General features: G+C 40.5%; 1 protein-coding gene across 7 annotated transcripts in view; it reads right to left on the minus strand.

Annotated features, from left to right (window-relative positions):
• Nucleotides 1-27,098, minus strand: part of GLI3 (GLI family zinc finger 3) — a 208,288-nt gene that overhangs the window by 25,623 nt on the left and 155,567 nt on the right. For 6 of the 7 annotated variants that reach the window (XM_085226712.1, XM_085226709.1, XM_085226708.1 and 3 more), the window contains 3 exons: nucleotides 16,093-16,309; nucleotides 14,574-14,690; nucleotides 13,190-13,330 (listed from right to left, as the gene is read on the minus strand). In XM_085226712.1, coding sequence (XP_085082838.1) covers nucleotides 13,190-13,330; nucleotides 14,574-14,690; nucleotides 16,093-16,309 — 475 coding nt within the window. The remainder of the gene's footprint in view (nucleotides 1-13,189; nucleotides 13,331-14,573; nucleotides 14,691-16,092; nucleotides 16,310-27,098) is intronic. The other variant, XM_085226710.1, reaches the window with a different exon arrangement.

Here is a 27,098-nt window from a genome sequence, read left to right on the forward strand (position 1 = left end):
GATCTTGATTCTGTGAGGTGCTCTGCTCACGTGAGCTCTTATGGCAGTGTAGAGTTTGTTAAGTTCCACTGGGTCCAACACACAGCTCTCTGCAGGAGTGGGGCTTTAGCAGCTGTTATACTTAAGATATTGAGCAGTGGGTTCAAACCATGCTCAAAGTAATAACATTTCCCTTTAAAACAAAGCACGTTCCCTAGAATAAAAGAGTAAAATGGGAAGAGATTTCTAACTGTTACACACACCAGACCAGTGAAGCCAACAAATAAACGCCTAAAGCAGAAAGAATGTAAGTAAAAACATACCAGCAAAATATCCCAACAACAGTAGTGCACAAAGCGAATATATAAAGCCAGAACTGTTTTACAGAAATTATATGGTTTACTGACAAAAATCTGTTAAAATTTATAATTCTTTTCAGTGCCCAGTTTTGGAAATAGAGTACAAGCAAGCTAGTACCAACAGGCTCTTTGAGTTAAAATGTAAACATACACTGCAGTGGCTTAATATCCTTTTGTATTACCATAGACAAACCATGGATTAATTCCATGAGCCAATTTATTAATCTGTGAAAGACTACAGCAAGACAGAACAAGGAAAAGATAAAAAGTATGGTTTTAATAAGATTTTGGAGACTTCCAAACTGCTGACCTGGTACAGAGGAATTGGCAAACTACTCAATCCCTTTAAAAAAAAAAAAGAAAAAGAAACAAGATATTGCCTTCTTTTACTGAAAATCATGTGCTTCTAATGGGGTGGAATAGCAAGTTAGCAAGGTAAACGTCAGACAACTAAATGAAATCTGCTCTCCAGGAAGTATTAAACATATGGGCAGAAATACTGTACAGACTACGTAGCCAAGACCTGCTTAACTGTATGAACTTCCTTTAGATCAATTTGGATCAGATTTTGTATAACCATGCATTTTTTTCTGCTCTTGGTACTTTATTAATGATCGCAGCACAGCTAACACTGGCCTACTTGAAAAGAAAGATACTCCTCAGTAGGACTTACCTATGTTCATCTGTAAGTCTTCTAAACTTTTTTTTAAGAGTCCTGTGCTCACTACATGATCACATCCAAGTTACCCATACAATTACCAATGCAGAAAAACATTCCTGAATTGCAGGATTTCTTCAATAAATGCACTTAGTGTCTCCTTACACATAATATATGAAAGCTGCAGGTTAGATTAGGAGACAACGCCTTATCCACGTTTTGCAATGAATTGCACCAAAAACCCTGAGAAAGCTGGGAATACAGTGATGTAAAAACACACAACACTTCTCACAGAAACTAGAAAGAAAAATGATGGCAGTGATAAGCATCATCAAAACCTTCACGAGGTTTCATCACAGAGGAGATGCTGGCAGAATTAATACATCAGTGGGTGACAGAAGCAATGACAACTGCAGAAGCCAGTTTGGGCCCTCCCTTTCTGACACCTCTAAGGAACATTTCTAACAAGCTTTATCATGTGCAACAGGTTTACTGTTTCTCTGAGACAGCCTTAGGCTTTTTCCACTGGATGTTCACTTCAAATTTATCTTTCACATCTCTGCTGGGTTTGGTCATCCCTGACACATCCTAGGTTAGCAAAGGTTAGTTATCCTTGATGCTCCTGGGAACAGCAGCAGGCATAGCTTCTTCCATCTCTTGTGTCCTGGGATAACATTTTCTGTTCTCTTGTTATGCACCACAGACAATCATTAGCCACAGTTAGAGAACAGATGTATTTTGGGACAAACGGAATGAAAACGGTGAAAGATCTTCAAGTAGAACAAGGGGGTTTCACCTAGCACACTTAAAAAAGTGCCAAAGCCATCTTTCTGCCTTGCATTCCACACACTAACTGCAATTTACTTGCTCAGAGAACTGACAAGTTGCCTCTGCTAACTAAAAATCAATCCTAAATAATCTGGTTCATTTCAGAAATGTAGCTCTTCTATAAATCACTGTGAATCCATTTTGAATAGGACTGACACGTGCTACAGGTGGACCCAGGACTCTGCAGGAGACAACCAAAGGGCAGCCCCAACAACAAGCCTGCATCTTTGCCACATCCCCTCGTCGGAGGTACAGCCTGGCGCCTTCAGAGTGTGATATAAAACGCACTTCTTTGTTCACGTGTGTTTTTTTTTTTACTAACAATAAGTGTCAGAATCCCCTTGGCAATTAATTTCCTGGCTGGTAATCCCTTGGCTCTGATCCACACAGAGAAAGCGGCTGAACTGCAGGGAGGAGTGCAAGGCACATGCTCCAGCTTTGCAAAATGAAGTGGTCTCTTAATTTAAGTGACAGTGAAACTCTGTGTTTACTCTGTGCAGTGAAGGAAGCAGAGCTTACTGTTCAACACTCTTTTTAACATGAGCATAATGTGGCAAACAGTCAAATACTGCAGGTAGGATGTTCTGGGTTATCTGTAACATACCATATTAGAAATATTTCAGACACAAGGAAGGTATGCAAAAGCCACTTAACATATAGTACGATAGTGAGCACTGGTGACAGTTTGAAGGATAAAGCCTTATTCTGTGAACGTTAAGAAAAACTACACTAAAAAAAATTACCATGTGCCCACAGTGTTTTAAGCTGCTATATTCTCAGCACTTGTATAGAGATACAAAACTTTTCTAATAATTATACTTAGTGCTGGTAGACACTGCCAGCAATCTGCAGGCCAGAGCTACAGGAATCCTCTGCCTCGCAGCCAGGCAAGCTGGATTTGATCAGTTTTGGCACATTTATTTTTAAGGTCCTTTGAGACAAAGTAGTGGAGAAGCTGTGTGGCCATAATTCTTATAAACAGCCGAACTCTGTAAAAAATCTTGACTAAGTTCCCATTAGTTTTAGACAAAGTCTCTCATTGGGGGGCAGAAGGTTGGTACCATGCTCACATGTGCTGGGAAGAGAAGGGTGAGATATTATCTTTTTAATTAATTCAGCTTGAAGTGATGCAGTCTTAAACAAAGCACTCTGATCCTGGATTCCTCAAATTAAGAAGCATCAGAGCTAAATAACTACAGGAAACCCATCTGACTTTCACACTCCAGAATATTTATATTAGAAAAGCAGGAAAGAAAGCAAGAAAGCAAGCATTCAGTCTTCCTGGATGCATAGCCCTTCCACATCACCCTGACATGGGCGCACCTTAAGCAAGGATCATGGATAAAGTCAGCGCCAAGAGAATAAGAGAAGCAAAAATGGGCAGTGAGCAATCTGAGTACAGATATTTGTGGAGAAAGCTCCTGTTCTCATTGAAAATCCTCAGAAAAAGGTTTGTGAATTCAGGAAGCGTTGCCCACCGCTGAGGCAAGGTTCTAGCTAGGAGCAAAGGATGGGCTTAGCTATGCTGTGCTTCTCTCAGAAAATTTAGTGAGCTCCTACCTGCCGCTGTGCTGTTGCTGTTCTTTCTTTTAGTGCTTTCTTGACACATGTAGGAGAGGATAAAAGCCTAATGGGTGCGAGTGTCAGCACAATATAAATTACTGCAAGGAAAAACTTGATGCATGGCTTGGGATCTGAAAGAGGAATGTCCACCATTGTTTGTGATTATGGATCACATCACAATCTAATAGCAATTTTTATTTAATCAATAATTTCCATGCTGAACAGACAGCCCTGTTACAGAGAATCGACAAGCAGCTACTGATAGCGACAAGGCTTGTTATTAATCTTTACTCTGCCAACATATCAACCAAACTACTGTAAAAAAAACACCACCAAGATGGATTTAGAAGTAGGTCTTTCTTTTTCTTTTTTTTCTTCCTTCTTTTCTTTCTTTTCTTCCTTTTTCTTTCTTTCTTTCTCTCCTTCTTCCCTTTTCTCTTTCTTCCTTTCCCTTTTTTTTTTCTTTTTAGCTACATTGCTCCATTCCACTTCCCCCTTTCCAAGTATGTAACATTTCATACACTTTATATTCTAAGTTTATTTGAAAAACCTACGGCTTGTATTACACAAAAAGGCAATTCATATTAAGCAATTTCACAAATCAGTGGGACCTAGCCCAGTGCTCAGTGTTAGCCATTATAGGCTAATAAATCATACTTTCTCTTTGAGATGTCAATCGCCAAGTGCTTTGTAAAAATGTTGGCATCTGTAATTCAGCGAAGCCCTTTTCATCTTGAAATAAGATGCTCCAGACTGATAACAAGAATAATCCTCTCTTGATCAAAAAAAAAAATCTGCATTTTACCAATTAAAGCTGCTGCCAGAAGCCAAATGGAGCAGCACTGAGACTCCACTGTAGTTTATCTCTGCTAAACACAAGGAGGGATACAGTTAGAGCTTTGTTTCATTTTCAGCTTGACTACTTTATCTCACAGAGAACTGTGGCATCTCAGCCCTGTGATACACATAAGAACGTATATGCAGACCTCATACCTACAGCGCAAACCACCAGAGGACCCACTCCTGACAAAACCACCACCCATTTACTTCACAGATTAGCTACCCAATACCTTGAAAAATTCACACACACAAGTGTGACCACTGAAAAACACTGAATTTATTTAACCCGGATATAAGGCTTGCAAGGTCTTCTTTTTTTTTTTTTCTGTTAAGAGTTTACATGAACAAAACACAATGCAAAGGTCAATCCACACTGTAAAACCCTCAGAATTAAATGCAAAAGTGACACTTGAGCCCATATGCAGCTCACCCAATCCTGCCTTCATTTGAACATGCCAGTCTGCCACTTCTGTCTGCCATGTAAAAGTAGCTGGGCTGAGCTCACAGATTTCAGTTCCTCCAGGCAACAGATTTCTATGGACAAGCTTTTTGGGTACAATACGGGCATCTAAGAGGGAGAACACAGCACTCATGACAAAGACAGGAAGATGGCTTGGCCCATGGATGCCCTACTCTTTTTGAGAAGACAAAAGCAATGTAGAAACACATCACGAAGAACAGAAGGCCTCAGAAAGTTCAAGTTCAGCGTTCCACTTGTTCACCATTGTAAGATAGGCTACTTAACTGCAAACTACTCAGTCAGCAGCAGCAAAAAAGAAAAAACCCACACAGAAATGGCACCTCCACCCAGGAGAATACGCTTTTCCTGGCCCTTGGAACAAGACTGAACACTCTCTGGAGTTCAATGCACAAACCCAACCTTCCTTACTGCTCTGAAGCAGCTGAAGCAGCAGGCATGGATTTCTATCGCCTCTCTTCTATGTGATATGCCAACAAGAGTCAGAAGCTGAAGAGCCAACTCATTTTGCAGCTTTGCTTGTGCCTATACCTTCACTCAGGCAGCACGGTCTCAATTGGAAATTGGCTGCTGGCTTTCAACCCTTCAGTTCCCAAAAAAACTGCAAATCATCCATGAAGCATCACTAACCTGGAGAAGCTCACTAGTTCCACTGCCAGGGAAAATAAAGCTAAGTAAATATATACAAACAATCATAAAGATTTTCTGACAAAATTTGCATAGGGATACCCAAGACCTGCTCACTTTTATGCATGGCCCTTCTCATTCAAGTATCTACTTGATCTGATTTCAATCTAAATTGCTAGAGTAACTTCTCTGGGCACAGGACGAGCACTGATCACTCTCTACTGCACAGCAAAAAGGAAGTGCTATTTAAATTGCACGCCAGAGTACAGCAATTCCTTTCAGGGACATCAATTCAGAGACAGTGACTTTGGCAACTCACGTGAACAGGAGCCATAGCAGCAGCAGACGAACCACAAGTTTTACTAATGCTGTGAAAGAAACACTAATTACAGAGGAATTAAAATAAAAAATGATTATATTTCTCTCTCTAAATCCCCTCTTAATACTTCACAGATTAGGGTGGATTTATTTTTTTGTAAACCTTTCTGTATCAAAAAAAAAAAATCCCCGCTTTATTTTTTTTCGTCTCCTCTGTGATTCATCGAAAGCCAGACTCCAGGAAGGGGAACTGCTGATGCTTAAGGAGTGCTTAAGAGGACCTGAGCCAAAGCACAGCTGGCCTTCGGGTCAAGCCCAGAGTGAACGAGATCACTTCAGAAGGCAGCAGCGCTGGCTTTTAACACTGCTGGAAGGCAGAGGGCATTCTGGTGGCTGGTGTGGAGCAGGGATGTGCCGGCCCCAGGGGCTGCTGATGCTCCACGGAACACAGAGAGAACAGCGTGAGGTCGGTCTGGTTACTTAACCTTAAAACCCCTTTGATAGATGGTTAAAGACACGCTACAAGAGAACAAGAATGTGTTAGTTACCCATGTGGAAACCAAGAGAGAATGTGTATGCACGTAGGGGCAGAGATCAGCTTACTAGTTTTCGAATGGCAGGTAACGAACTGCTGGCCAAAACGATGCTACTATTATGGTGTATTTTAAAGCAACAGCCTATATCCCAGCACCTTTGGCATCTTAATTACAACTTGGCCTTAAACAGGCAGCAAGGAAATTTTGAAATCTAACTCTAAACATTCACTCCAAACTTCTGGACAGGTATTTCTGACAATTATTTGCTTCTCTTCTATATTCTCTCCTCCTCCCTCCTCCTTCACAGCTACAAAGATCACATGCACTGAGGGGATACATGAGCTGAAGAAAAACTCTAAACAGCACTTGCTTGCTTCCAAAGCAGCTGCCTTTCTTTTCCACACTGCCCCAGCCTTCAGTCCAAGCCCTGGGCTTTTGTTACTGAAGAATGATTCCTTTTGTGCACAGCACTGCTTCTCCAAATATAGGGTAGGGTCCAGACCCCATGAAATGAAGAAAAAAAAAAAAGGTGAAATAGAATAAAATCACCAACAAATAAACTTTACTGTTGTACATAAAACATTTCCTTTTTTCAGGAAAAAAAAATTAAAAAATACTGTAATACATTTAATGTTCCTATCTATTCCTTACTCTTTTCAATTTAAAGGAGACATTTCTGAACCTTTCAGGACAGCTGCTGCCATAATCGGGCGCAATGAGACTCCGAAGGGGCTGAAGAATCTCTGCTACTGCACCAGAACCAAAGCTATAGTGGAAATGCAATAAAAACATTCTCTGCAGAATAAAATAGACAATAAATCCCTACAGATCTTTACAGACATACGCCAGCTGGGGTGCTTAACTACATCCCTTTGAGATGGCAAAGGGCCTTGTTTCATAGGGCTGGCACCTCACCTGCGCCACTGAGTTGCAAGCTCATCTGCAGCTCAGGGAGCTGGAGCAAAGCATGATTCCCCCTTCATTTATGGCTCTGCCACTGCAAACCAGGTGAACCAGCTCTCATCAAAAGTAGTAGCTTTTTCCTGTATTGCAGTTGGATCCCTTTTAATGCAGAAAAGTGAGGCTCTTACAGTCCTTTCCTGCCACTTCTATGAGAGAGGAGCTGAGCAAGAAGCGATAGATCAGTAAGGGAGAACTGGGAGGGGGACTTTCAAAAGTCTATTGACTGCAGTTGTTCCTGTTTCTGGGTGTCCAAAGGCTTCTGCTCCACCAGAGAGCACAGTGCTCCTCAACTCCTGACCAGATCTGTTCTTCAGTTTCGTGGTGCCATTGACCAAGGCACCCCCATTCACTACAGGTGCTGCAGAACCTGAATTGAAGCAGCCTATGGGCACAGCCTACGTTTTACAGAGGCCTCCGTGGATCGCTGCCCGACTTCTGTCTGCCAAGGCTGAATCCACTCTTTTCTACAGAAAAGGAGGGCAAAAACGTTCAGAAACTCAGCTTGGGGGACCTGCAGGAGCATTACGGTGACTGCTCCAGGGTTTGCCAGGGGAGCGCTTCAGTCATCAGGGCTTGAAAACAGTCAAAAAGACTTCGGCAAATGGGATTGTGATCGTAAGCCATCGCTGTCAGTTCAGGGCTTTTTGATCTCATCTAATCAAATGTAACAACAATGAGAGAATTTTATTGTTGCACAATTAAGGAGAAAATGTTAACAACAAAAAAACAGCTCTACAGTTCTTCAAGCATGTTTTTGAATTAAAAAAAAAATAATTATCAACTCCACACAGCAAGGGGGATGAGAAATAGGCAGCACTGCGTTTTTCTGATTGCCATTGTATTAATATTTAACAATAACTTCAGTCATTTCCTTGAAGGATAATTTTCTTAAACAAACTTTTATCTTTAGTGTCTAACCCTTCTGCAATATTTTATTCTTAACCTGATTTCTGGGGGAAAAAAAAGACAAACTGCAACAAAAAGCAGATTTATAAAAATATACAATATCTTATTAGCTTCTGGGTGCTCAAGTGCATTTATCACATATTTAAAACAAACTTGAGCTCAGCTAAGCCCAATTATAATATCTTGCTGGGCAGAGAAATTAATTAAACAGCTGAATGATAAAGGCCCCAGCAGCAAACTGAGGCTTTAAAATAAATAAGATTTTTTTTTTTTTTTTCAAATATGAAGGGAAAGAAAGGAATCTTCTGCACACATGCTCAAACGGTAATGTGAGCAATCTTTTCAGGAGCACAAGGCACTGTAAATAAGACTACCTGGCAGGAGTCCACAGAAGCAGCTCTAATGCTGCTCTCCCACTTTGTGATTTGCTAATGTGAAACACACGCACCCCTTTTGCACCAAGTTCAAATAACCCTGGGATCCCAGCTGTGAAGCTCAGCGACTGAACCAGAACAAGGGCAGAAGTTGTCAAGATTTAAGAGCTTTCAGCAAAACCCTTCAATTGCAGCCAGTACCCTATTCCATAGAAGGATATCAATTATAGATAGTGACTTGCTTTAGCAGGGCAGTCAGTACTGTCAGACACTAGATAGACAACCATGAAGAATCATGAATCTTTCTATTAACTGTAAGAGAGGTGGAAAAAAAAAAGGATGGATGGGTGCTATAAATAAGGCAGAGAATGTGAACGGTTTAACACCTTGCCTTTTGGTGTATGTATCATGAAAATTTAACCATGCTGAATCCTAAGTGGCACATATCACTTGAAAACAAGAACTCCTGCACTGAAATCATTACAGCGTCAAAGCCTTCTGGGTGGGTCAATAACGATTCTCTCATGTAGCTTTTTAGTTATTTATTCATAGAAACACAGGTTCTGTTCATAAATTCAGTCAGAAAACATTGTCTCACGGGACCTAAATGTACTCTTGATAGCACCCACATTTTACACTAGTAACAGCAGGACTTCACTACAGAAAGTAAAGCAGAAAAACACCACTGTATACTGACCATTCTGCCCGCGACCACAATTTCTGATATAAAGCTGTGCTATATATCCAGTCACAGATATGCTTGTACTTACTGTTTCACATATGCTATATTACACACCACTATCTATCCCAGACATTGCTAGGATCTGATTTACCTATTCTTGATTTCAGATTAAATCATAGCCCACCATTTCCGAAAGGGTAATAATGTTATTCTCACATGACAGAAAGACTGGAACACACTGAGCAACCCCATCTTTACCTCTTTCCAGATGGAAGTATATGTGCTTGTGGATACACCCTGTACATTATAGGAGCAATGATACCTACAATGTGAGCTGTATGCACTGCGTATTGTAGAAAACCCCTTCTGAGTTCCACTTCAGAAGCATTCTAGTGAGAGGGGAATTTATGCTCATGTACACAGTTCTTCAACAAATAAAACATCAGCCTTTCATATTTTTCATAAACACTGCAGTTCTTCTAAAATTTCAATGCTTCAGGATGCAAAGCTTGGGTTACAAGTCTGTTCTGTGCCAGTGGAGGTTTTGAGTCCGATTCCTTACTAACACACATGGCTACAAACTGTAGCTTTATTCCCCCTTCCAAGAAGGGGGGAGGTGGGGAGGAATATTTATAGTAAGACTTACAGTTAGCCCATGCAGATTTTGAAAGTTCAGCCTTATCAGAGTGTACAGGAATGGTTTAAGGCTCTTCTTCTGGAGCTTTGTATTTTACAGATTTTCCTTTTGCCAGCCAGATTTCCAAAGCTCAGGAAACTGGCATGGAGAGCTACAGCTGAGCTGTACAGGGTAAGGATGTCCCGTATGCTTCCAAGTCAAATGTACAAATTTTGAAATGGTGACAGGAAAGGGTTTCCTTGCAAATCCTCTGAAAACACCTATGTAGCTCACTCTGTCTCACTAGAAGTTCTCTTGCCATCCCACTCACCCAGCAGGTGCATGCACACAACATGACGTGTGCTCTTGCTTGTAGGTACCCACTCAACTTCTGTAGCTCTTAGCTCATACTGGTCGCCTTCCTTGAATGTCAGGGAATACAGAGATGCTGGCATATGTTACCTGAATGAACCTTGCCAGGACAATTTAAGCTACTATTGCCTTCACCTCTGCTAGCTTCCCCTGCCTCGGTGTTTACTACCCTACAGCAGAACCAACACAAACGGAATGGTTACCCATGCTTTTGATGTCCCGGGTGACAGAGCAGAATCCCATTTCAAACACCGCTTCAATCCTGGCTGGAGCATCTGGGAAGCACCTGCAGAGCAGCAGTGCATGCAGCCAGCACAGGCAACTCCTACAAGATTTGAAGGTTGACACCTATTATCCCGCAAAGCCCTCAACCTGCTGAGAAGCATAGCATGGTAGCTACACGCCTACAGTTACACAAGCTAGCTCGGGGACCCACAGACAGCACTGAGGAGCCTCACACACAAGTGGCTGATTGCACATGGTTCATGCAATCCCATGCCCACACCAGGGCCGTTCCTTCCCTTGTGTCTCAGCAGCACCCATCACCACAGTACTCTGGGCGTGACAAGGCCTCCAGCTGTTACTGCAGTGTAAATATTGCCGAGAAAGGATGAACCCACACTACAGACACACAAGCTCTGTCTGGGCCTGACACAGGTGTACATGCACACATCCCGTCAAGGAGCTTAGCAATGACGCTGGGGAAAGTGTAGCCACTGCTATTTGTATTCACCCATGAATATCTGGGTACAAGGCCACAGACCACAGCAATGGGAAGATATTCAAGGACACAACTGTTACATGGGAACTTAAGGCTTTCTTCTGGAGTTGCACACCTAAAAGCCAGCTGAAGCCCTACTGAGATCTGGACTTCACTCCCCACGTTGCAACGGGCCTCAATCAGGGGACTGTGGCAATCAAGGGCAGACAAAATGCGAGGGAGATGGCGCAGAACCAGCCTTTCACACAGAGCTAGATGACTCAAGCCCTTTTGCAATTCTGGACAGAAATAACTCACTCAAGTCCACACAGCAGGCCTCTGCTGGAGCAGCAAAAGAATCACAAAGCAGCACTGAGTCACGCTGACTCTTGCTGTGCGATTTGAGCTACTTGAATGTGATGGTTGCTGCAAGGATGATGATTTTATTGTCTTCAGGGTTTCAAGTTGGGACTTGTACCTCATAATCTTAGAATGCCATCATAACATATCCAAATCTTGAGCGCTGTCAAAAAGAACTCCTTGTATCACAGAAACATTTTTTATCTACCTGTTTTTACAGCTAGAGAAACCCATTTCAGATGTTGCCATCACTCAAAAATGTAAGAAATACACTTTTTTCGGAGAAGTCTTGCTGTTGACCTTTATAAGACAGTTAGATTTGCATCAGAAATAACAAAAAAAAAAAAAGCACAATCTCACTGTCAATTTAACTCACCTGAAACTGTATAAATCATTAGCTATTAAATAACAGGCGCAGTGGAATTCAATTAGATTTTATATATGCAACTTCAAAAAAATCTTCTTCCTTTTTTTTATATTACCAAAGGCACTTTTATTCTAAATTTCTCTTTTATTCCATATATTTTGGTGTAAATTATTTATCGCCATCACTCGGATCATTTCTGAATATTGAGAAAGGTTTTCCAGTCACCATAAAGCTTTAGCCTCACAATTATGAGCAGATACAGAGACTGCCTGTGCAGAGCCCCAGATGATGTCAATCAGTCTGACTGCATGGAATCAATTGCAAGACCGACACTTGATCTTTTTAACACATCCAATCTTTCATATGGAATCTCTTCCCAAAAAGATATTACAACATAAAAATACTCACTTCTCACATTTCATTTTGGCCTATTAAAATGTTAGAATATGTTTTGGGCAAAAAGTGTCTAAAAATTCATTTAAAAAGTCGCATTCTTGCCATTATTTCAGTTTGTTATTTTCTTTCATTTACTACTATTGTTACTGTCACTACTGCTACTATTACTTACCAATAATATAAAATAACAATTCTTGATGATTAATTTCCAGCACCACCAGTCTGTCACACTCCAGCAAGTCGAAGCTGGCACTGATTTACTGAAGTCACCTCTGCAGCATCAGTTTACCATTTTGCATAGTGTTTGGAAATACATGGTGGTTGATTTTATTTATTAATTTATTTAACTTCAGGAGAAATGTACATTTTTCAACAATCTATTTCAGCAGTAATGGCCACATTGTGCAACAGATTTTGCACAATCTCCAGAAGAGTACTCAACATTTTTCTACAATAAATGACTCCAACACACATATAATTTGCTGAAGATGGCCCTCTCCAATATGGACTGGAAATACCTTAGTTTTTTTTCAGCATATTTATTATAAGTTCTATGAACTTAAAGCGATGCCCTGCAAGCTAAGTGACTGGAAATTGTGGGAGTGTTGTACTTGGTAGGTTCCATTCTATTTAATGGCTCATTTTTTAGCTTACAATGCTAAAAAATACTAAAAACAGTTCACTTTGGAAAATGGAGAGGAAGAAAAAAGATAGATATAGCTAATATATAGCATAGCACAAATAATACTATACAGTTTGCTTTTGCTAGAAGGACCAAATAACTCCGTCGCCACGTATTTATCTAAATAACCCATTCCAGCTTCCAAACGATAGTAAACTGATACAAAAAAAAACCCTTCAAGCCCTTAGGGAAGGGGAAAGAACTCCCCTCACTCATTTTTACTGTTACAATCCCTTTTGGGGAAAAAATCAAACTTGGCTAAAGGTTAATAATAATTCATGTCCAGCTTACTATTACTCAATAACTATCAAAGTCTCTAACTCAAAATAGTGTTTGCTGGCTTACAGGATCAGAGCCATTACAATCTCTATTGAAGACTTTATTGAATTTTACACTAAGCTTTAGCTGACTGAACAGGTCAAGCACTGTGGCTCAGTTTTCTTTATTCTCAGAAACTCATAAACCCCATTCCAGTTTGCAGCGCTGTTAGCTAAGAAACTTGACTCAGCACAGGGTCAGAGAACCTGACCCTCATGAAAAAGGTCACGTAGTTTTAAACCCAGTTCCTGAATACCATTAACTTACATGCACTAGCTGTTCCTGTGTGTCAAACTCCCGGGAACAGCCTTCCCAATGGCAGTTCGTCTCATAGACCACTTCAGGCTCCTGTTTGCTTTCATCTTTGTCCCCTTCCTCCTTTACCAGGGTCATACCTTCTGGCTGTTCCTGGAGAGATGAAAAAAAGAGAGGTGAAGAGAGGAAATTTTGAAACAGAGGAGGAGAAGTGAATTACTTCATCATTAAAGAAAGACAGAGTGAGGGAAACAGATTATTATACCCTCAGTTCACTCTGCTCTACAGAACACAAAAGCTCAAAACAGGCCTGGTAAGCCAAAACCATGTGTCAAGTATATGTGTAAAATATATATTTCTTCCTCAGAAGTATCCACTGCAAAAAATTTCTAAAAAAAAATCCATTTACATGCCAGTTAAAATCAGATCATAAATGCTCAGCTTCCCTCTCCCCATACTAAAGCAGCTCTTCATTTGCACATTTGCCCTAATAATTCAGTGGCATTATGAGTGAAAAAGGCATTATTTAGCATAGCTGAATTAACTGGAATTTGTTTTTAGTAATAAAGTTGGACATAAATCACCAGTCATCCAAAGTGTGTTTACACTGCTAATCCAGTGACAGTTTTTCGCATAAATAGTCTTTTCAAAAGCAGACTGGTACTTCTCAGGCTACACGTCAGCCCATTCTTGCCCATAATACGTGCAGGGGAGGGGTGACTAGGGGAAGATGACTTTTCATTTCGGTTTTTGATTTGCCACCTTTAGCTCTTCCAAGGGACTCCTTCCCAGCTTGTACTGGCTCAGATGGTGGCACGAACATTTGGTTCAGATTATGCCCTCATGCTATTTCTCCATTTCCAGCCTGCTGAAGGATTTAGATGAACATTGTTCTCTTTTCACAGATACACTCACAAGACTGAGTCTCTGATTCTGACCTGCCTTTCATCACAGTAAATCAAGAATCACTCTGCTAAAAGCAGTGGCATCAACCAGAAAGGAAAGCTTGGCAGAAGAAACTGGAGGCCAGCACTAAGGCCTCAACGTTGCACTGTGCTAAGATCTGTCAGAAGTCAGCAAGGTGTAAATATTCTTACTGAACGGCAAACTCATCCTCAATAAAGATCTGAATATCTTTGGTTCCCTTTTCCAGAGATAACAGAGGGCTGAGTCAAATGAGATGTTTCTCCTTCATGCTGCTTCCATTCTGTCCTCATCCTTTAACAAAGCAAACCCTCATTGCTCAAGTTCTATATTCAGTCCATTGCTACCACGAGCTCGTGTGTGTGCATGAGATGAAGGCCTGTAAGGGGAAGGAGGGCTAAAACATGGCAAAGATGTGCTTTCCCTCCAGCAGTGAGAAAGAAGGCTTATAACTGAGATCAGAAGGCTGTACCTGCACGCTTCCTGCACCCGGGCTGGGGAGGTCCTCGTCGGGCTTTATCTTGGAGCGCTTGTTGTGCATCGGATCCCCAGTGCTGCTCACTGCAGACTCACTTGTGGGTTTGTTCTGCTGCAGGCAGTTTTTTTCCCCAAAAAAAGACAAAATTAGACTGTGATAAATACGCAGCTACCAACTGAAACGTGCAGCAGCTGTTCAGCAACTGAATATGGAGAAGCTACGCTGTTAATTATATTGGATACGCAATCAGATTGTGCTTCAATTACATAGCATTAACTTGTGGAAGAGCTGCATCGCTCAACCTTGTAATGGAGAAGGAAGGAACGGGAAGGCGAGCATCTGATGCTATTCCTTTTTACAGACTAATGCTGTTTTTGTCAGGCCAGGGAGGGGTAGGAAGACCCTGAATTTCCACATAATGACAACTTCAGAAAGGCAACTTTGAAAAGCCAAATTGCTAAGCACCAGTGTGAATAAACAGGAGAAAAAAGATCTCTTTTTTACACTTGGAGGAAAAGTTTTCCCACTTCATGTCTATATGCAAGATTTCAGCTTTTTTAGTGCATTTCCCATTATATTAGTGGATAGGGAGGAAAGCTGAACACTAATGTGAGATTCTCAACTGAAAAATCCTAGATGACGTCCTGGATTCTCCGAAGTCAGCAGCAAAGCTACCACTGACATAAACAGGCCAGAATCTTTTTTTCCTTCTTGCTGGATAGAACATTGTTTTCTATATCTGCAAATGGATCCTGTAGGAATCCGGAGATCTTTTAAAGATACCTGACTGCACAGACCCCATAAAAATCAGTATGCTGCCCACAGCAGTATATACTGCATCTACATTTGTAAAAGCTAGCCAGAAGATAACTCCCAGACTGACGAATAACCTATCCCAGGTCACCTAGAAACAAACAACATGAGTTAATAAAAGGTAAAACAGGAGCTGTGCACATTATTGTCTTGATCCCCTGCTGCACATCTCCAGCTTTTGATAATACAACTTTGCTATTGAAATGATTAATTCTAACTCACCACATTCAATTTCGCATGAACCAGAGAAAAAAAACTTCAACCCTCTGCACAGTCTTTGAGCAGCTCACACCTGTTCAGGACGGCAAAATACGACTCTGTGTCTCGAGGTATGCTAGACTACTTGATTTGGATGTGAAGATGCTAAGCTTTAAAATGTTAAGTGCTTCTACGTGTTTTTCCTGTTCTTTGCTCCCCACCTGTATAATGCTGTCCAATCCAACAAAGGCAGGTTGGAATAAGGAGCTGTTGCAGCACACTGAAATATTTACGAGGATTAAAAAGCATGCTACCAATGAGGAACACTGCATCTAAGCCCATGATTTATAATAATGGGACAGCAAATGCTATAGCTGCAAGAAAACTGTTATCAAAGGGTCCTGGTGACAGTGGTGATTAATTGCTAACAAGACAAAGTGATTTCTTTCATTTTTTCATTTTTAAATTAGCTGGGTGCAAAGGTTTCTTTCATTTCTCTCACCTGTGTGGACTCAGAAGGTCCAGAGCTGACCTGGACAGGGTTCAGGACACTGGGGATGCCAGGGATAGGTCTCTGGGTAGGAAAAGTTGGAGCAGGATGGATGAGAGGAGGGCTGTGTCCAAAGGCAGAACCCAGGGTTTGCTGACGACTTATAATTTGCTGATGCATTTGCTGGAGGGATACCGGTGTAGGAGGGTATGTGAAACTCAGAGCAGGGCTGAATTTGGGAGAAAAAAGGAGGGAAGAAGGAGGAAAACGATGAGGGTCATTACAGTATGGCACTGTACAGATTAAACCCTTAAAATCATGCCCCAAAGGATGATAAATCCTGCTTTTAAACCCAGAGTTGGTCTGGATTTACTAGTGAGTGCAAAAGCGATACCTTAACAAAACACAACAATTTTTCCTAACATTTACCACAAAACCACAGAAAGTTGACAGAAATAAAATTCAGAAAAACTGAAATAAAAGGCAAGCAGTTCAATAACAGCTATTTATTGCAATAACAAACTTTATATAAAGAAAAAGAATGGGTGCCTACATGCTTTATAGTACTTTTATTGATAATGCAGTTCCCCTACGTTCGTCTGTACGAAGCAGTTCCTTTAATCTTGGCTTATGTTACACTCTTTCATATGTCTCTAGATCTTATTACAAGAGGAGAGAAAATCAATTGGTTAAATGTGTTCTGAACACCATGCTTGTCATATCACTCATTTGTTTGCAAAGATGGAAAGCTCAGTTCATCCAAAATGTCACCTAAAGAATTTCCATCAGTGCCGTTTGGTTACAGAAACTGATGGATTAACCTTTCCCCTCTGAAACTGGTGATCAATGACTTTCAATGTAGAAATATTCCAATGGGAAAGCACTTCTTCTTCCAGTTTAACAACATTAAATGTCTATTAAAGCCCATTATGCATGTTAATACCTGTCATCACTTCATTACTTCACCATACTTCCCAGACTACAGTGACTTTGGAGGAAATTACACTGCAATCTAAGGACCTATTCTGTATTTCATCTGGGGTCTTAATTGCTGTTACACTTAAGTGCATTAACTGAAAATACTGTGATACAAAAAGAGCTAAAATCATTTCAACCATTTTAAGTAATAATTCTAAAGAAATTCTGTGTTCATTAATCTGACTATACATTTTGTCTGTTTGACTACAATCTATAAAGAGACAGATTCAGTGTGATTACATTACTATTATTCCTGATGAGAACCCTGTATTACAATAGTTTGCCCACTTAGGACAGAATATTATTAAGAATACCCCGAGAGAATTTTACTGGTCTTTGAGGAACTCTCTTTTCATTTTGCATTGTATTCTTTTTAATAAAAGGAGGCAGAAACAGAGTGAAAACAGTAATTGTTCACAGCAAGAGTTAGGGAGAAATCAGTAATAATATTCAGTTATTGCAGCTCTATAGTCCCTGCTAGTGTTTCTGTAAGCAACCATGAATGATTACAGCACGACTTAGCTAAGGTAGCCACTATGGATGATTGATAGGACATTAATCAAAAGATGCATATCAGGCTCAGAATTTGTTCACAAGCTTTCTTCTAATAGCTGATTTCATGTTCACTGAGCTCTATGCCAGTTTGTTCAATTTATTCTTCAGTGTACAAGCCATTCATCAAAGAACACAATGATTTAACACCCCCTTTCCTTTTTAGTGAACAAACATTTCTAAGTGTAACTACTCTAGTCTGTTCATTAAAAACCATACAATTACAATGTCATACATGAGGCTGAAACAATGCCTCCTTACTACATCCCTGCTACTATCCTATGTATTATTGTGAGTTAATCCCGTGTACTTCAAACACTTTAACAAATGCAACATATTTTGTTTCCCTATGAGCAGTTAGTACCTAGGACATTTTCAAGCCTTAGCTGAAGCAGTTTGAAAGAAAAAATAAGTGGATTGTCTTCTTTGGGAGCTTCAAGTACACAGCACCCTTGCAAACTCAGTCTTCTTTTTTTTATTATTATTTCCTTTCCAGTAGCTAGCTTTGCAATTCTCAGCTTAAAATTTTGGTGACATTCTTCAGATCCTACATGTTAAAAAGACAAACTCAGAACTGATCTACAAGACGTGACTGACTTAAGCCCTCAGCTCCTGTGTATCTGCTGTGACTACAGATACACGAGCTTCTGAATCTAACATTAATTTCTGAACCTATGCAGAGTATAAGAGATCCTTCCCGAACAGATCAGGAGGGGCGGGAGGAAACTGCTATGAACAGAATATATTTTTAGTTCAGTAGGAGGGCTGTCAAAGTGTCAGAGACAAGGAAAGCTGGATGGTGAAAAGAAATCTCCGGCTGTGAGTAGAAGGCTGCAGGAGCACCACAATGTATACTTACACGTTGTACTTAATGCAGCTGAAATACGTGTACTGGAGTTTGGCAGTATTCTCTACTCCATCCCTCCAGAGGTCAGAGATGTCACCTGCGCTAATGGGTTGTTTCTAGTGTCATCCCTGCCTTGCATCCTCTACTCCACACAGAGCAACACAAAACGTGCTGATGCCTCCAATGGCAAAATACTTTTCTAACCAAAGGGCAAAAACAGCGCTGCTTTAACAAACACAGAAGCCAGTTTCATTGGCTTGCAGTAATATGCCTTACACCAATACAGTGCAAGTGCTTAGAAGTTAAGTAAGCGTATTTGTTATGTCCCTGTACATAAATATACACAGTTTCTGTCAAAAGGATAGATTTCACCTCATAGAGATGTCCTGTTTCTTTACATTTGCTTTAACACCACATGGAGCCTTCAGAAATAGGATATTAAGGTATGCCCTGCTGACTCTTGCCCAGACATTATCTCAGCTCATGGTTCTTACTGGAAAGCAGTGACACCAGCAGCAGAGGCGCACAGATGTGCCGAGGAAAAGAGGAATTCTTATTTCTTCAGCTTTTTTTTTTGTGTCCAGCACTCAGCACCACAGGGTTGACTGAGGTACTGGGATTTCCCCATGGAAATAAAAAAGGAGACTGCAAAGGAGCAGAAGAATAGAGCAGCAACTAACTACGAACAGTACTCAGAAATGGTGACAACAGTTCAAACACTGGGCTACTTCTTAAATAGCTTAGATAGCTGCCTTCAAGTAATTCCAAGAGTTTCTGGGAAGCCTTATGAAAATGAGGCAGGATGACCTGACTGGGTTTAACGTCAACCTCAGCCAAAACGCTGATACGGGACAGCATGGCCGATTTTTCCGATCTGAAAAGATCAGAAAGATCCTAAGGAACAGAAGGTATCAAGGCTTTTCTTCCTTTCAGAAACCATTCAGGCTGCTCAACAATGAAGCTGATAACTGCGGGCTGAAATCAAAGCTTGTAACACAGCTAGCACACAGCGCTCTGTTGCAGAGATCTGGATATCTGCCCTCCTTCAGGAAGTTTTTAACATACTTTGTTCAATAACTTTGTTTCTCATGCTCTCAGGACATGTACAGAATCTCCCTAGCCAAGAGTCTCCTCAGGCCTCACATGGATCCCTCTGCCTTGCCCAGCAACTGTAGGCCCTCTTGTTGGCCCAAATGAGCTCATATTGGTTTCCAGCCAGGAGGCCAGCACCACCAAGCAGGATGTGCAGTGGCCATGTCTGTTCAGAAATCAGGAACTGATATGGCACTGGTGTCACTCAGTGTTTTCAGAGACTTCAGTTTGCATCGTGTTTCCTCAGCGATACCTCCAAGGGGCTACAGTTCAGACACAAACACTTTTAAAATCCAGATGCCCGAGGAATGCAAGATGACTGCCTTAATCATCCACGTTTTCCAAAACACAAGCCACTTCCAAAAAATCTTGGGCTGACAAAAATGTAAGTGGATTATGAATCTTCCATCTATCTACTGAGGAAAGACAATCTGTAACTTCAGACTTCTGATCTGTGTTTATTACAGACTTTTGTTCTTTTAAAAAAAAGGAGAAAGGAGAAGAGAAAAAAAAGATGAATGTTTACAAGATCACTAATAACTGCATGTTACCTTTCTAGTTGTTGAGTTCAGTGGGGGGCAAGAGTTAGAAAAAATGTGCAATACTTTACTTTCAATAACATCTCATATTTATATAATAACAGAATATATATATATTTACATATAACAGAATAGCCTACCAGTCATTTATTTTTCCATACTGTGGGCATCTATGTACATCTGTCAGTCTGTCTCTTTCTCCTCTCCTCCACTGCAAACTCAAACTCCCTTTTAACAGAGGTAAAAGCAGTTCAGTGAACTGCACTGCAATTACATGAACACATCAAATTTTAAGGAACTGACTTCAAGAAGAAGAAAAACAGACATTATAATCAAAACCAAGCTTTGTGGCTGTCCTACTAACAAGGTTGTCCATTTCTGTCCATGTCAGCTGCACAGCTTACCACAAAACAGCTGTGTATTCAAAGTCAGAAAAAGTCCTTATTTCTTATCCATTGCATAAGTGTACCTAAGCAGACAGGCTGGCACAAAAATGCAGAGGAGATTCCAACCTTGTGAAAGTGGGAGTATAGTTTCATTATATCACAGAAGTTTCTTTTTATCACAGTAGTTTTCTCATCTTCATAAAAACTGTGAAGATATCTTCCTTGTAACACGAAACACACAGTTCTGCAAGACCTGACGCACAGAAGTACAACACAGATGCTCACCCCATGAGGTAAAGAGCACCTTGCACTGCAAGGGGGGCACATGGGACCTTTCCAACACGTGCAAAAACCTTGGAGCTCTCAGCATAGACTGCAGTTTCTAACAACTGTTTTTTTCATCAACTGACACTAGGCAGAAAGACCCAAGTCCCTCCTAAATGGACCGCAGCTCATGAAGAGAGAGGTAATTTGTAAGTGGACTGGCTTCACACTGAATAAAGCTGGTCATCAGGTATTAGCTGGGCTTCATCAGGTACTGCCACAGCTTCTTTTAGCTCATGCTCAAGTAGGTACAGATGTCACTATTTCATCATACTCTCCCTTATGAGTTGCATGAAGTCCTTGGGCAAGTAAAGTTGAGAAACCAGGGCTCAGAAATTCACCAACAAATGTAGCACGAATGACTGGACTCGTGGAATTGAATGGGGTTTTCAAACTTTTCAGGCCAGGAATTCATCTTTAGTTTTTGATGCAGATTTGTAAAGTCTTTATTGCTTAGGAATGTTCACAGGGCCTCACAAATGCCCTTCCAACAATGTATCCACCTACTCTTCAGGAAAGCAACTCTTATATACTGCTGAAGTAAAACCAAAATCAGAAAGTTCTGTAGAATTGCCCTAAGTCCAGGGTCTGCAGGCACAGCATCTGTTGCTGAACTGTGTCATTATCCAAGTCATAATTAAGTTAACAGTGATAGTTTTCACATGTTCAGTTGTTCTTTTTTGTAAGGAGAAATGTAAGAAATAGTTTCACTCATCCCACAGTAAACTGACACGTAGGAGCCACTGTTTACACTGGGGGACGTAAGTAGAAGTTGAACCAAGGATGCTAAGTGGCAGTGTATGAGCTGATTTCAAACACTAAAACTGATGTGTTTATAAAACTATGAATATCCATTAATATGCAGCCAGGAACATTGAACAGTCAGATGTGGAAAGCTGTAGATGGTCAGCATGACAGTCTCATACTCTGACTCCAAAACAGACACAGAAGAAAGAGAGCCAATGAGTCCTTCATGGAATTGGATGAGAAGAAGCCAGGAATATCATGTAATAAAACTGTCTCCTGTTGTTCGAGTTTGTGGAAACAGGAACTCGTGCAAGTTCTTTGTAAACAAACTGGAGCAAGTAAAAATAAGCTTCCAAATCTGTCATCCACTTCTCCTTCTGACGGAAGCAGCCTGCAAAGCTGAATATTGACAAATTGCTCAGGTCACTGAAGTGACAATGCACTCAGGAACCTTGTAGCCCAGAAAAGACTTGTGAAATTCTTACTGCTTAGTATGTGTTAGATGTAAAATGAAAACCGAATGGTATTACAGGAAGGGAGAATTTAAAAATGCACTTCTGTTTGAAGCCTTTTACCTACAATAAAAGTAACATTTGTTAGTACTAAGAAGATTTTTTGTTTTAAATTGTCTTCTTTTCCCTCAGCTTTCTAACTGGCAGCAGTCATAGATAACACAAACAACTGATCAGTTGTTTTAATGGCCTGTCACTTAAGTACAGGGGAAAACAATTTCAAGCCGTCACTACGAAACCAGGCATACAGGACGATTCTAAAGGCAGGTCTGAGTCTTGAAATCCACATTTTTCAAAACTAGGTTTCATGAATATCCCTCTGCATTTGTAATACTGACACGTTTTACTAAAAATCACTAACTTTGAGACAAGTCATCTAACTGGATTTGTAGAGACGCATCTAATAAAGTTATACCATGTTTTCAGTTTTCATCAGATAATAGCCATCATCTTAAAATTGCATTTAACTCACATGCATCATTGCCTCTTCTTTCATTCTTCCTCTACCAATTTAAATTAACAGTCTGTGGTTGCACTATCCCTTCAGCTTACCGTATTATCTATTCTGTTTTATCTGCTAGGCTAGGTGAAATTTTTCTTCATGAATACATTGCCATATGCTGGAGTAAAATGGAATGGTTTCAGAGAGCAACAGAACTACAAGGATTAACCTTATATGCTCAGACAGCATTGACAGCTTCGTCCTTCTCACTGTGCTACTCCCGTTCAGAAATCTTCAGTAACCCAACTGGACTTTGTAACAATAGTATCTTGTGCAATCCATCTGTGTTCCCTCTATGCAAGCTCAGGACATTTCTGGAAAACCTATTTCACAATCAAATTAATGGCTAAGATTTTTGTTAAGTTCTAAAGACAATATCATGAATTACTTGGAAAACACTTTTTAGGGTCTGCAAATGAAGTGAGCTCTGTGTTAAACCTCAGCATGTTTCTTAGCTCCAGGACTTTCCCAGAATTAATACTGCACTGGGTTCAATGCTTTGTCTAAAGACTTTAAGCTCTGGAAATATCAAATCAACCTGGAACAAGTTGCCTCAAACTGATTTTTAATTACAAGACCTGTGGTTATACCTGTCTCCACACATACCCATGAACACAATCACACTTGTATATATGTGTCTGGGTATGTAAATGTACATGCAGCATGCACCTATGTATTCAACCGTTCTTTGTTTTGTTTGACTTTTTCAGATGCTTTCTGAAGGCAGAGATCTTGCCGTTCTGTGTTATGTGTGTGTGGGGTGAAAAATATCTACAACATTCCAATGCAGTACGCAGGTGATCTCCAGATTAAGCTCCCTGAACATCAGCATCCTGCAATCTGTATGCACTTTCTATAGGAAGCCAACTGCAGAATTCCAATTCAGTTGAGCAAGAATTAGCTGCAACATTCCATTACACTGAAGAATTTCATTTATATTCACTTTGTAGCACTTCCCTGCCATTCAAGAAGTCTAGAAAAAGGATATAAAATGAAGCTATTATGGAATGGTCAAGCATTATATTCCTTTTTTTTTTTTTTTTTTTTTTCAGATTAACTGTACATAGGTACAAGACCACAGAGAATAAAGCCCTGTGCTGCCCATATGTGACATGTACCTAGTTACAACAGAACCAGTTTCAGTGGGATTACACCTGGTCTGAATTTGAATCTATGTGAACTGCAATTACACCCTCACTTACAACATACATACCATTACTGAGACCTTTTCATGCAAGAAAAGCCTCCACTTAAAGTCAACTTTGCATCTCACTTAGACCCCAATAAGAGAGAGAATAAAATACAAAGCACTTTTAATTCCAAAAGAAATGATATACTTTATATCTGGTACATCCCATCGAACAGAGCTTCAGGCAAAACACTGCCAAATATATCTTTGTTCTACCTGTTCTCTAACTCTGAACATGCAGATTACATGATTCAGTTCATTAAGCAGCATTTGTGTTCTTTGACACAGATTCAATAAATAGTCAAAAGCTGTGAATACTTAAACCTTACAATCTAAAATAGAAATCACAGAATTAAGCAGTATTTTTTTTTTTTTTTAATGAAAGTTAGATATGAATTCTCAGGTGGTGTCTTCTGTTTTTCATTGTAATTGTCTGGCAATTGTCAAGATTGTGCTGGATGGGGCCCTAAGCAGCCTGACCTAGAGGGTGGTCTAAGCCATTCTATGATTCTATGAACAGAGGAAAGCAATGAAAAAACAAAACCTGTATCTTTGACAAAATTATTCTGAGGAGTACGGTGAAGAGTTAGGAGTTACCCATAGAGCTAGATATGCTAGATGAACAAGCAACACGACAGTCAGATGTACAGTGATATTCAAGGGGAGAGTCTGAACCAGTCAGACTGCCTCCAAGTCACTGAGGCATTGAGTCAATTTGTGAGGATCAGTGCAGAATTCAGTGTAAGAATGAAGATTTGCCTGACATGAAACTATGGCAAAAACATGTTAGGACAAATAGAAAGAAATACAGAATACACAAAATCATGGTGCATTTGAATTGCTAGTCCTCTTCTGCAATATTATTGCATGTAGTCCTTCAGAGAGGACTGGAAGAAATAACAATACAAGAAGTCTTTAAAGAGCAGACTGAAAACCATTTGCCTCAGAAAGGAGATGAATACAAGGATATAATAAGAATGCATAAAATATTGAATAAAGAAGGAAGGCTGAGAACATGAAGGCTCCCTGTCTTATAACTACGAGATGCTCTGTTAAATTCAGAAATTGGGTAACTTAAACTTGATAAAAGGATACTCTTTTTTTTTATCTATACAGCGCATAATCAGACTGTTGGGCTCTCTGCTGAAGTTATTTTCACTTTGTCACACAAAATACTTCCTACTTTCAACTGTGTATCTTAACTGCTTTTATGTTTCACTTCACTCTTCTCTTTGTGTTTGCTAAGAGAAATTAATACAGTGTCACTTGTCTGTAGCTATAAGGCAGTTCAGCGAGGGCACTGGCTACCCCAAAGAATCCAATACCTGCGTACAGGAAACATCACTCTTCCCTGGTGATGCTAATCCACTGATGCCTAAGCTCCCCCTACAAACCTGGCTATCTCTTTCTAGCACTCTTGGCAAATGCATCCTCAATACCATTCCCCTGATGTTCAGCTTCAGATCAAAGTGATAGGAGCCAATACAACCAGGATCTGGCTGTAATTAACCACGCTGCGTAATCTCTCCTTCCTGTTCTCATGGCATCAGGGAAGCAGGGGGAGAATCTGGGAGGAAAAAAAAAAAAAAAAAGTGCTGCTGTGCTTTTTCAGTTTCTTTCAGACCTCAGAGGAGATCCCAAGGGACTGCCATAGTCATAACAAACTGATTTTTAGGACGTTATGAGATAGCCAAGGCATATTCTCAGGTACACCTGCACATATAGAAAGAAAATACCTTGCCCTAGGCAGAACTGCACTGGGTTTAAACACTACATAGCTGACAAGGAGTTCAGCTCATTTTCTGAGACCTTTGTACATTTAACATCATAGGGTTGCCAAGGGACTAGGAAAATACAGGAGTTCTGAATTTCTGATCATATAGAACAAGAAGTCCCAACCTTTTGTGTTTATTAAAGATCAGCTAATCTTTTGTAAAGGTTTTGAACTGTTACCCTTAATATCATGGGAAATCATTACCCCCTCTAGATCTACTCTAGGCCACACTGCCTCTTAAAAAAGAAGTACCAGTGAAGTGCAAAGTCTAATAATTGTCACAGGCAGTAGATATAACATGTAAGCACATCCTGACAAAAGATGAATAGCAGGGGTGCAGGATTGACGCAGGTAACCAAATGAGTAACTGCAAAATGAAGGATTATCCTCATTTGATGCTGTTTCATATGCCTCCTTTCTGCACAATCCTTCCCAGCTGATACCTAAACCAGGTGTTTTCAAATGCACAAAGTAGAAGCTCTACCTTGTGTGCTAAAGGAGATCCGCTATTAGCTGCCAGCAGGAGAAACATCTTCTTTTCAAGTACTCAGCCAGTAGTCAGGATACAGAATTACACTGCCAGCTGACAATGACAAAGCACCCGCCAAGCCAAGCCCTGTCTGGATTGTGCTAAACTATTATTATTTATTATCCTAACTGAAGCAGTGCCCACGTCAAGGACCGGAGCCCTTTAAATGCTTGGCTCTGTAAAAACACAGCCCAAAATGCATCTCCTTTCATTTGACTTCATCTTAAGCATCCCACAGTGCTCACACAGAAGCTCCAAGGCCAAAAAGCTGTTTGAAACATGGTATGTAATCTTTGAGCCAATGAAAAGACCAACCAGATCCTGGAAATACTTTCTTAATACAAGTAGCACCTCTGAAACAAAGCAGGTTGAAAGGGCATTGAGACTGCAAAAACAAACACACCTGAACTAAACCTGCCTGCACTCTCTTGCTCTCACTCATCAGTCTTTAATTATTTGACCACGCACCTCTTCTCCCCTTGCCCCATCAGGATTCCTACCTCATTCAGGGCACAAGACACACAATACTCTTGAATGATAAATACTGGTATTATTCTTCTTGCCCAGGGTGTTGCCCATGGGCGTTCCTTCCATCGTATTTAAACTTGCTGTGAATACAAAATTACTGATACCTCCCTGGGCTCCTTGCTGTGCTCATCTCTGTAGAATCTAAATATACTTCACACAACATTAATGCTATCAGCCTCCCTCTAAGGTGAAGGGGAAGGACTCCTGTTTGCACAGGCACACAAATCAAAAAAGCACTAAGCATAAGAAGTGCCACTCATTGCAGGTGCCCAGTTTCAGATATGGAGGCCCAATTTCCTGGGTTAATCAACATAACAGTGCACATTAAATTTTCAGAATAACCATCAGCAGCCACGGCTGTGAACGCTCAGCTTCTCTGAAAAAATTAAAATTGCCTCCAGAAAAGAAAACTGTATGAGCCTGGTGGTCACTTCTGATTAGCGCAGGTTGCCCAGCATCAGGCTGGGATTGTGTTGCCAGAGCAAGGTCTGCTCTCCACGCAGCAAACCAGGCTAACAG

The sequence above is a fragment of the Meleagris gallopavo genome, chromosome 6 (genome assembly GCF_905368555.1).
Source record: "Meleagris gallopavo chromosome 6, MGAL_WU_HG_1.1, whole genome shotgun sequence".
NCBI classification, from domain to species: domain Eukaryota; kingdom Metazoa; phylum Chordata; class Aves; order Galliformes; family Phasianidae; genus Meleagris; species Meleagris gallopavo.